This window comes from Tympanuchus pallidicinctus, unplaced genomic scaffold (assembly GCF_026119805.1).
Source record: "Tympanuchus pallidicinctus isolate F22 unplaced genomic scaffold, pur_lepc_1.0 scaffold15, whole genome shotgun sequence".
NCBI classification, from domain to species: domain Eukaryota; kingdom Metazoa; phylum Chordata; class Aves; order Galliformes; family Phasianidae; genus Tympanuchus; species Tympanuchus pallidicinctus.
Genome location: NW_026294669.1, coordinates 9,846,787 through 9,859,248, shown reverse-complemented (window position 1 = coordinate 9,859,248; position 12,462 = coordinate 9,846,787). Strand labels below are relative to the sequence as shown.

The window sequence follows — 12,462 nt, the reverse complement described above, 5'->3', positions numbered from 1 at the left end:
TTCTTGTTCCTAAACTGTATGGGTTGGCATTTTGCAGGCATGCTCAAATTTCAACAGATAAATTACAGCTGCATGCATGAAACTATTGCATGAAACTATTTTTTGTTATTTTCTTGTTGTTGGTATTTTTTTTTAATATAAATATTTATGCAAGACCATTCTTGAAGCTTTGAGCAAGAATAGGCTCAATGGAACACTATCAGGACAATTAAAATCAAAGATGCAAGTGTAGAGGAATGAGAGGTCTGCATAAGTTTAAAGCCAGGACCAGCAGAGGTTAGCATGACAGCTCCCTCAGAGCTTACTAGTTTGTTATGCACCAAAAGGCAAAGCAGGAACATATCCTAAGTGATACTGAGGGGAGGAAAGAAAGAAGGCCAACCAGCAATTACTGATGAATCACATGATTCATCACACCCTTGTCAGCTCACTCTGAGGAAAGAAGAACTGAGAAGATCTTTTGTTAAATTCCACTCTTTAAAGCAAAAGTTTTAATTTGTGAGCAGCCAACATTAAAGGAGAAATGTGAAGATATAAGAACTGAATTTAGGACTTAGAATAACGGAGAATAGGAAAATAGTTAACACTGGTAGGAAACCACGACCAGACTAAGCAAAGGAGCTGGAGAGAGAATGACTCCCAAAAGCAGCTATGCAAAATGCTCCTGTGAAAAGGAGCTGAACAGTTAATTTGAAAAGAAAATGACTGTGATTTAAAATAGCTCACTGTATATTGTCAGCTTCTCTATATCCTTAGTGAATTGACTTGTGGTTTCTCAGTTTTTCCACATTTTTTAATGGACTTTGTAGGAGTTTCTGAGAGAAAGACACTAAATGCAGTTCTCCTACTCACAGATACAGTTAAGATTGCTTCTGAATACATAAGCAATTCTCAATCAACTATTAAAGACATATGCTGGCAGTTCAAAATCTGTTCAGATGATGTTATTTTCTGCTGACAATTGTTGTAGCTCTACTGGAAACATGAAGTTACATAGCTAACATTTAGCTCCATGAATTTTCTTTAGGCAGATATAATAATTCTGATAAAGTAACTCACTTTTTGTATTTTGTATTAGTCTGAAGAATATGAAACAAATATACCTTGTTAATAGTAGAAAAAAAAAAAAAAAAAAGACAACACCATAAAGCAGACAAGTGCAAGTGACACAGAACTGAAATGGTAATGTTTTGTAATACTGCACAGTAACTGTCTAAACTGTCTACTGGACTAGTCAGCTTGGACTAAAAAAGTAGCATGTGGAGCAGAGAACTTTCTTACAGTATAAAGGACTCAATTGTCCATGACATTTAAATACATTTTTATAAAGAAAGGGACAAATATTAGCCATGTAAGGCAATACATCTATGCACAGTAAATAGCAGAGGATTATGACATTTGACTGTCTAAAGTTGTACATTTCCTTTTCTAAATCCACTCAGGGAATATGTAATTAGGCCCTATCTTCACCATTATAGTGGAAAAATGTTACAAGCACTTTGTGAAAGGTAAAACGAACCAACTTCTGTATAAAATTCAGACATTTCAAAAACAGTAGGGAAACATTTTCTCTGCTTAAATCTGTGGATCATACAATCTAGTAGAATAGGCCTCCCTGGAGAGGTTGTTCTATGGAAAGCAGGCATCCTTACAAATATCCAGAGAAATGATAAAAATGACCCCCAAAAAATGACTCAAATAGAAACACAGCTTAGGTTTCTCCTTCTGGAGACCCAAACTGGTTCCCACATTGCTGCAACAAAGCTTTATTTTTTCAAGATCCCCCAAAAAACTGTACGCTGCTTTGTCCTCTCTGACTCTTACTGTATTTCCTCTTTCTGTTTGATTAGATCTTTTATCCCTCCACAATATTCAGTTCCATTAGTACTTAATCATTTGATGGAAAAAGAAGGGAATAGTTTGGCTCAGGCAGAAATTGCAGCTTTAGGGTAAATATAATTGTTCCAAAGGAACAATCTCTTTTCACAGTAAACATACCTGAGCTGAATTTCATATTGCCCTGTGTGATGAGACTGTACATTCCTCAAGATCAGCGTGAAGATATCTTCATTTTGCAGGATTTCACAGCCTGTTCCTGGTGTTATTTCTTGCCCATCTTTAAACCAGTGAACGGTGGGGAAAGGATCTCCAGCAATGGCACAAGATATAAGGACATTTTGCCCAGCAGCTGCTGTCACTGATCTCGGTTTGCTAATGAACCAGGGCTGGATGCCATCCTGAGGTTCTGCAGTTTACAAACAGAATTTACAAATCAGAAGAACATGCCAAGCTTCAAAGTAACTAACAAACTAATTTCAGGTGAAGCAAACAAAGCAAAGTTGTTTTGAACACTCAGGGTATAAATTTTTAATCTGAAAATAACCCAGGCTTTAATTTTGGAAGTCACTTAACGTTGGTACTAAAATTAATCATTTACTTGGCACTTTACTGGCTCGATGTAGTATGTTAAGGACAAAACAAAAGGACTTTAAAGCTGCCCTAAAAGGAATCCTGAAGATTTGTCCTTAGAGAATATGGGTAGGAATAGCTTTAAGGGCAACTGACAGTACTATGACTGCTGTTTAGTTCAGAGATCATGTGATAAATCATTAGCAATTGCATAAAAACACATTGAACTCAAAACACCGACCCTAAAGGCTAGAGCTCAGAGAAGACAGTGACAACATCACACAGGCCCACCCCCTGAGGCAGAGCTCTTTGCAATGCTGGAGTTAAGATCCTTTATGCTAAAAATAGTAAAAGTATAAGTAATGACTATAGGAAAATAGTTGGCTTACAGCAAGATTAGACAAACTCTAGGGTTGTGAAGGTAATGAATACCCAAATCACAGAAGATCTGTAAGTACTTCAGAGTTTGTGCTGTGGGATTTTTATCCTACATGGAGATTCAAAGCTGTATTTTGTGTATCCACTTCTCCAATTGCAGAAATCACCTGTTCCTCATTAGCTACTGTTACAATATTAGTGTTAAAGCGGAGACACCTGGCTCCGAGACAGCTTTTCCAAATAGCCAGTGCTTTAATCAGATTAAAAAAACAACAAAAAACAAACAAACAAAAAATCATTACATAGTTTGCATTAAGTTCATAGCTAAGTAAGCCTCATAATTATCATCCGAAGCTTCACTTAGCAGAAGTTTTGCACTGTCCCCACGAATAGGATTCAAGAATGCATTTTTGAAATAGTTACATAATGTTCCAGAGTGAAATCATTTTCTTGAACTTGCTTCTGCTCAATATCCTTTTTAATTCAGATGCATGAACTGAAAACTCCTAGCACCCTTCAAAATAGACCTTATAAACACTCGTCTGCTTTAAATAGACACTCCTCCAAGCTCATTACAGTCATTTCCTAGCATTCCCTGTGATGCAGAAGAACTTGACTTACCTTGCACTGTCAATGTAGCCTGTGTTTGTGTTTCTCCTAATTCATTCCAGGCTTCACAGGTGTATTTCCCTGTGTCTTCAGGAAATACTTCCTGGATATATAGACTGTATTCATTGCCTTTCTTCTCAAAGTGAAAATCTTCTGTCTCCTGGATTTCTTTGCCATTGTGCAGCCAGATAATTTCAGGACATGGGTTAGCTGAAAAATAGGAAGGAACAAAAATCAGAGACACACACAACTCCCCCCCTAACTCTGATTAAGAAATCACGAAATTCAGTTCTTTTTAGCCTCCTGACTCTGCAACATCATTTTCAAAACTTTCAGAAATTTCTCTAACTCTGTTCATGCTGTGCAGCATGGAACAGTTCTAATTCTGCATTATCAGAGTTAAAATATAATTGAATAATGGAAGGAAGTATACATCAAGGAGGGGAAGTGATTTCCAGTTACCACAGTGTGAGCTGTCATGGGTTTCTATTACCAAAGTTCATACCAGGACTGCTTTCTTCTGCAGCATTAATTCTACCCCAGCTGACAGGAATTCAATCTTGTTCAGTTCAAAACAAAGGTTATTACATGTCCTCTGAGACTCAGTTGTAGTTCAGTAACAGGACTTGATAATGACCTGAAAATTATTATTCTAGGAAAGGAACATTTGCAGAGGTCTGAACACATTAACACTGAACAACATTCATCCACCCTGAAGAATAGACTAGATAATATTAGTTTTCACTTTTTAAAAACTGGTTCCTTGAAATACTTTCAAATGTAGCACTTGCTAGAAGGAAAGGATAATGGCAAAAAGCACAGCTAGACTGAATTTGTTTAAATAATAATGTTCTATACCTACACACCTGATACTTCCACAGTCATTATCACTTGACTTCCATCCATTACTTTGAGGTCAGTCAGTCCTTTAAGGAAGATGGGTGCAAAAGTCTTGTTTAATTTGACAGCCTGTGCATTTTCTGCCTTCTTACTGCTCTTCTTTTCTGTGAAGTCAAGAGGAGAACAAGAGGACTTTCTTACTGGAATTTTCATTACAGGCTTTGTCCTTAAGTTCAAAATGATTTGAAGTCAGTCATCTTGTTCCAGCTCTCAGAGGGTAGCATCGCTGAGTCCACCCCAATACAGATGTTTTCTTCTGTCAGTAATCTATATACAATTGTAAGAAATGGGACCTTTCTCCAGAGAACTCTCTACTCATTGTTAACATCTATGCTAGAGTATCACACAGATTTTTAGTCATTTCTCCCAAGTACATGTGCTCAAGTACAAAAAATCTCAACAACTTGTACCAATAATTCAATGGTTTTAACCAGTGCTGAATTCGTGCAAATCTTAAAGTAAGTAACAAGTTGCTATTCTCATGATTGATGAGTTAAAAATTTAAGCTCACAGGAATATAGAATTTTCCACTCTGTATGAAATTAAAAACCATTTGGTCAATTAGATGGTCAGTATAAAATGGGTAAGAGCATAAAGTTCACCATGATCCTTTCCTGTATTACAATTAGCCAAACAACTGATTATGGAGAAGGCTGAAATCTGAAGTTATCAACATATATCATAAAACAAACTGTTGGATTACAGAGGTTTTTTAGTTGAGCTATACAATCAAATTATTAGTGCTGGAATTAAATGAATCACTCTTATAAATAAAATCTAGCTGCTCTACATTTCCAGTCTCTGCGTCATATTCAGAGATTATGAAGGAAGGCCATTTAACTGTGTCTTGTATTGTATGCTAGACCAGGAAAGACACTTCTAGAGCTGAAGTAGTGATCATGACCAAATGTAGGAAGCCATAAATATTTATCGGTCACTTGGATACACTTTTTGTTTTGTTTAGCTTGAGTTCAGACTTCTTACGTCTTTCCTCTAAAATGCCAACCATGCTTTCTTTCCATACATAAAAATAACTTCATTTTGATTATTCTTACCTTCAAAATATTCAAATGTATATTAAGGCCATCCAAAAGAGTATTACAGTAACACAAAATGCCAGACTGGAAAAAAAACAGCCATTCATAAAATTATGGTGATTATAATAAGCTGAAAGCACCTTACAGAACAAGTCCACTGAAATTCCTGGAAGCCAAAATTTAAGTTTGTCCCAGGGCTATTTGAGCTCTATGTAAATTTGGAAGCTGCATGAGAGGAAGTTTTCCCTCTTCTGTAGTAAAGCTTTTTCTAGCCAAAATCTTGTCTCGTTGGCTTACATCTTAGGTCTTTTCCTGGCACTAAGCAGCAAGACATTGATACATGTGAGAATGGAAATATGGGACGTAACTGAGACCCACTCAGCTCAGTTTTATGGACTTAGTGCTCTGAAATACTTGATTTACCATCAAAATAAATTGTTCAGTCTTAGGGCTTCCTATAGCATCTGTTTGAAAGTGACTAAGACTACATAGAAAGTAGCCATGAAGTTGGGTCAAATCCATCTTCACTAATATACAGCATATTTTATACTATATTTTGTACTGTTTACTCAGGGAAAATGCTACATGCAAATGTTGGACTAAGCAGTATCAGCATGTACTCCTTTACTAATTCAATGCCTTGCAGAGAATCCCTTTGCACCTCAGGCAGAAACAGACCTGGCAGAAGAAGCAGAAATCAATAAAAGGTGAAAAAGGAAGAAGAGAGTGTGGTGAATGGAATTAAATCCAGCTGTCAGCCAGTCGTGAGTGGTGTTCCTCAGGTATTGGTATTGGAGCCAGTCCTTTTTAGTATTTGTACTGATGATCTGGACAAGGAGATTGAGTGCACTCTCAGTAAATTTGCAGGTGATACCAAATTGGGAGGAAGTGTTTATCTGCTTGAGGACAGGAAGGCTCTACATGGGTTGGATTGATGGGCTGAAGCTAAATGTATGAAGTTTGGTTAAGACCAAGTGTTGGGTACTGCAGTTTGGTTAAGACCAAGTGTTGGGTACTGCAGTTTGGTTACAACAACTCCATGCAATGCTAAAGTCTTGGGACAGAGTTGCTGGAAAGCTGAGTAGCATAAAAGAATCTGAGGGTGTCATTTGACAACCTAATGAACATGAGCCAACAGTCTGCCCGGATGACCAAGAAGGCAAATGACATCCTGGCTTGTATAAGAAGTAGTGTATCAGGACTAGGGAAGTGAACACCCCCCTGTACTCACACTAGTGAGATGGCACCTTCAGTACTGTGCTCAGTTTTGAGCTCCTCACTACAAGACACTGAGGTTCTGGAGTATGCCTTAGTAGTGCAGTGGAGCTGTGAAAGCTCTGGGGCACAAGTTTTATGGGGAGTGGCTGATGAAACTGGGATTTTTCTGTCTGGAGATATGGAAGTCTGGGAGACCGTATCACTCTCTATGACTTCCTGAACAAATCTCATGGCAAGGTAGAAGTCAGTAGAAGTCAGCTTCTTTTCCCAGGTAACAGTGTTAGGACAAGAGGCCTTAAGCTGTGCCAGGGGTGGTTCAGGTTGGATATTAGGAAAAGTTTTTTCCCTGAAAGAATTTGGTGAGTGTGGTGTTGATAATTTGACAGTTGGACTATATGATCTTAGCGGTCTTTTCCAACCTTTATGATTCCCTGAGGATAATTTCAGACAGAAACAAAGGCAACTTTGTACATCACAGCCTTTCTGCAGACTTTCCTGTCCTTATAAACTTATCCTATGCCAATGTATGAGCGCAGTTTGATTCAGTATAGTTCTTGCAGTAGTACATGATTTCTCAAAACTTATTAAAAATTGTGTCCTTTTCTTTTGTTGGCATACTTTGCAGCATGGGGATGTTAAAGGCATTTCTCTAGCAACAGATATGCAATCTTCTGCATATAAAAGCTCAAAAATGTCTAAGCAATTATAAATTATTTCCAATTCAAATCAGCATCATATGATAAATTAGAGATTAGTCATGGTTAAGACAACCAGTATTTCTTTTCAAATGTTTCGCATCCAGGACACAATAAATACATAGCTAAAAGGACTGACTCCATGGCAACCTGAAGAGACTTTCTTCAAAACAAGCAATCTGTTCCTACTTTTAGTAGACTTTTCTTAATTGCAGATCTCTGATTTTATGCTTCTGTTCGATTGTGTACATTGTAGGTAAAATGATAATGATAGGCTAATGATCAACTAGGCAGAATATGACCAAAACTATCTATCACCTTTTAATCTGGCAGCAACAACTAGAAAGATTTAAGTTTCATATATTGTTACTATATGTTCATTGAAAAACCAACAATCAAAAACCTGATTTACTGACACCAGAGCTAGTTTAATTATTTAGTTTTGTTTAGTCTTGGTCAAAAAAATCATTGCATTTTCTCAGAAGGGACTGATGCAATAACGTAGAGACCAACTTAGAAAGTCTGGACCTTATCTATATTCAAATTTGAAGCTTGTAAATGCTTGTAGAAAAGCAGCACATAACAAAAGGACAGTACTAGAGCTTTCTTTCTCTCATTCCTTCAAGTTCCCTTTCACCACACAAACTCTGATGTGGTTTCAACTTCACATGATCTTCACTGACAACTGGCTGCAGAGCCCAAATCAGGGAGGAGAAAGAAAAAGAACAAAGCACAGAACCTTCAGATACTACCAACCACTATGTTTCTGGTTGAGAAAGAAATCCCTCATTTTTAACACTGTGGCACCGGAAAGAAAATCTGGAACATAAAGAAAAGTGACAATGGCATCAAGGGCATGACTTTTTTACATGCCTTCCAATCCTCAAACTTAATCAACTGGATATGAGATTGAGGAGATCTGATATCTTCCTATTATGTTAACACTTTAATCACCTACAGTCATTTAACATTTTCCCCACCACTCTTACTTCTTATTGTTTCCAATTAGGAGTAGGTTTAACTTCAAGAATGAATAGAAAGAATGTAAGACTTAACACATAGCAATATTGTCGCAGTAACTAAAAAAAAATATCTACCCTGACCTGTTCAATGTTTTCCTCCTGTTCTTTTCCCCAATCCACTTCTGCTGCTGAGGTACATGGTCATGTCTTATAAATTCAACAGTCATTTGATATGGCATTACACAAGATGATAGATTTAAACACCCACCCACCACAGTGGTTTTTTTGTTTGTTTGTTTCTTTTTTGCCTTTCCCGAGGCTTTGATATGCATGACTTTTGGGAAATAGCAAGTGATAAAATACACTGTTCAGTTAAAAACAAACAGGTCGCTCCACATTTGCCACTTCAAAGAACTTAGCCTGGGAGATCAGAAATAAGAAGAAAGGTATGAAAAGGAAACCCTATATACCCATATATATTTTCTACAATGCAATTTTAATTTAAGCTTTTCTCACAGTATTGACTTATCCCTAAGGGTTCATTTTTTGTTGGAAAAACACTCCAATAAGCAATCAAATCTATGTTTTAAAAAGCCACTTTGTGCATCGAATCCACAGAAATTTAGGAGAATTAAAATCCTTCCAGTTTCTTATAAAGATTCTTAGAATATTTGGAAGGCAATGGTAAGGATACAAAACTTTCCATTCATCAATTATTCTGCTCTCCTGTGTTTATGTAATGGACAGCAAAATGAATCTATCCACCACTATAATATCAAATATTTGTTTATCTCTTAACCCATACTCATATAAATTTAAGGTGAAAAAAATGATTCCCTCTTCGACTTTTCTTAACCTGGGATTTAAAGAGTGCCTTACATCAACTCAACCTCCATACATCTGCAGACTGAAAATTATTACAAGACTAGTGTTAATGTTAGCTGTGGGCTCAAGCCAAAATACACTTGAATTTTTTAGAACCTAGACATGAATTAGAACTTGGTGCTTGAATACAACTATAAACATTTATATTGTAAAAGGATAAGCAGAGATGAGCTATTGTGTTGAAGGTGTATATATAAAAGAAAAAGTCAGTGGAATATTCATGCTGCACTGAAATTAACCCACTACAAATCAATTGTACTGTACACATTTACCAGTTTAACAGCAAGTATACAATCATTTACTTTCTAAGGTAAGAGAAACAGATAAATTAGCGCATACAGAAGGAAAAAAATGAATAAATAACTGCTCTTTGGCACTTGCATTCCCAGATTTGCTACTGAAACTTAAATGGAACAAATACTCATATCAGGATACAAACTTCAAGAAGATTTCTGAAAGCTGTACTTAGGCTGTACTTGGCTCTAGCTAAAACAGCTAATATTTTACACACATTGCCTATTCTAATAAATTTTCTTGCTTGTTTGCCTGCCCAGAGTTTCCAAAGACTTTTAAATGTGAGCTGCAGAATGCTGACATCTCCCGTTGAGATATCAGGACTTCAGCATGCTCAGCAGTGCACAGAATCACACAAACACTGAGGGCAGAAGGAATCTCTGGAGACCATCTGGCCCAGTCCTTTGCTCAAGCACAGTCAGCTACAGCACTGAACATATACATCATCAACGCAACAACTCAGCTGCACAAGATCATGGCTACAACTGGTTACAAGTCAGGGACACACAAAGAATAGAGAGCTAGATGCCTTATGTTCAGAACACTGCAAACACACTGTTTAGTCTTATGAGAGATTTAATTATACATGAGGAATCTGCTTGCCAGATCATATGGTTAGCTGCCAAATAATGCCTAGTCGTAGCCGTGTGAAAGGACTGTCTCAGCAACATTTACCATTTATGGTGTTTAAATGTAATTTTGGCACAGGGTAATCTGTCAGCTAAGCTGGGGAGACTGCTTAACTCAAAAAGCTCTCCATGTGAGTGAACTCAGAGAGAATAGTAGATTCGACAAAAACTCTCAAAGCAAGATTCAGATTCACACATACATGTATAGCCAGAGTTGTAAAGCAGCCTGGCAAGCTGAATTACACTTTTTGAAAAGAGTTTCACTTCCCCAGATATTTTCAGTGTAAATAAATCTGGCTGTTACTAGATCTCACACTGACAATGCTATAAAATCTGTTACTTTTTCTGAGTTGTTAAGGCAGAAAATTGGTATTATGACACACATCTCATCTGTCTCAGGCTTAAAGTGATAGAGTCAAAATATTCTCTGCCATTTTCCCAAGAACTGAAAACTTGATATACACTGGAATGAAAAAAAATGAGATCCCTGTACACCTGAGACATGTAGAGATGTTTCTGCTTTATTAAAGATCACAGGTGAGTATGCTGTTTTGCATACTTCAGTCACAAGAATTGGACAATCAGTGACCTAGCATTGTTTTTTTTTTTACACATCTATCTCCCATAAATTATTTCTGCAGTTATAATCCAGTTTTGTGCATAGAAGGCAAGGTTTAAATATGCTTAGGAGATGCTTTATAATAATAGTTTGGATGTTGTGCTCTGCGTTACACAGAAATGTTATTAACCCCATCCTTATACTAGCCAGAGCTGTGAAGGTTATACAAAGGAAGCTGAGTTCCACTTTACCCTACCTGGCAACCTATTTACTGCACACTGCAGGACAGCTTATGCTGCAGTGCATATATGCTCTTTCTTCTCCGATTCTTTCCCTCTGTATGTTATTTATCCAGGTATACAGCATTTTCAACCTCTGCTTTGTCTATTTAGTTTCAACTGCAAACTGCAGCATTTCAAAGAGATGCCACTCTAGAAATTCCACAACCAACTGCCAATATCAGTAAGACCAACAATTTGGGAGAAACATGATCAAATGTCTCAATTTAGACTGCAAAGGACAAAGACACAAAGCTGCCTGCTGAGTTCACTGCAGATCTCTTCAGAGTCAGCAGACCAAATCTCTTGGCGACAGTCTCACTGGAAGTTTTTGCAGCCAAAGTGCCGTTTGCTTTTGCCTTCAGAGCCATCTGCCTTACCAATGACTAACACTGCCTGTGAGATATTTACATTAAGTGAGGGCTCTTTTGTCACTGCCACAGAGAGAAAATCCATGGCAGGTTGAGAGTCTGTATATCTATGAAATGCACTTATACAGCAGTTCAGTTGGCCCACTGCTAGCAAATTCCCCAACGTTAGTTAGCCTCTAGAAATGCATTCCAATACCTGCACTAATATGTTTTGTTGTAAATGCAATTACACTAGTTTGACATGGACAGCTTCAAAAAATTGCTTTGTGTATCACAGAACAATCCAGCAGTGAAAACATGCATATTGCTGAGACAGAATTTCACTTTTGCATGCATGATTTCTCTGTGGATACATTCTATGTGCATACATAGAATGTAACTTCATTGCAATGCACATTGATCTGAGATATCATTTTGATTGGAAAAAAAACCCACAGGCTTTCCGTGAGCAGAAGTGCAATAGAAGCACAAGAGGAACAAGCAGTCACAGAAAGTGCAAGTGTCCCGGAGGATGCCACTGATGAAGTAGTGAAAGACCCTTCAGTCCTCTCCTCTCCAGGTAAACCCACTGCAATTAATCCATATCAGCTGCTCTTGGAAACATTCTTTGGGAGAGCATCATGTCCATGCTTTCAAAATTACTCAGGCACATATTCAGTTAATAGGTTTTGTATGTATTTTGATGACTACCACTTTTCAGCTGAAGATAGAATATTACACAATTTGGCAATCCAAAGTTGGACAGTTTGCCTCTTGGCCATTGCAAGGCCATTCCAAAGAGTGTTATAAAAAACATCTGTTTTCTGTCATTCTGGTGTGCAATGGCTTAATGGTCACAGACCACAGTTGAAAACACCACCAAATGTAGGGGGCTTTCCTGTTGTTGGTGATTTTCTTCTTTTTAAATTAGACATTTTTTCTCTCAGCATCTCATCTTTGTTTTGCATTTAAAAAAAAAAAAAAAAAGCAATTCCAGTCCTTCAACTCATTCTGCAAGCACTCATCCCTTATTTGCATCCAAATTTGGTTCCTTTTTTACTGGAAACGGTTTATATCAAGAAGTAGTCTTTAGAGAACACCGCTTATATTGATGGCACAAATCCTAAATCATTAAAAGCTTCTACACATGTTTTGCTTTTGTCCCTTGTTTTTGTTCTCTAGCTAGTATTGTGTTTCATGTTTGAGTCTGAGTTGCTGAAAGAAGGCAATTTATTAAAAAAAAGAAGCTTAGTTTTATG

General features: G+C 37.2%; 1 protein-coding gene across 2 annotated transcripts in view; it reads right to left on the bottom strand.

The window, feature by feature from the left end:
• The window catches only part of MYLK (myosin light chain kinase), a 176,553-nt gene that overhangs the window by 70,710 nt on the left and 93,381 nt on the right, over positions 1 to 12,462 (bottom strand). For both annotated transcript variants that reach the window (XM_052674486.1, XM_052674487.1), the window contains 3 exons: positions 4,263 to 4,400; positions 3,409 to 3,606; positions 1,999 to 2,245 (listed from right to left, as the gene is read on the bottom strand). In XM_052674486.1, coding sequence (XP_052530446.1) covers positions 1,999 to 2,245; positions 3,409 to 3,606; positions 4,263 to 4,400 — 583 coding nt within the window. The remainder of the gene's footprint in view (positions 1 to 1,998; positions 2,246 to 3,408; positions 3,607 to 4,262; positions 4,401 to 12,462) is intronic.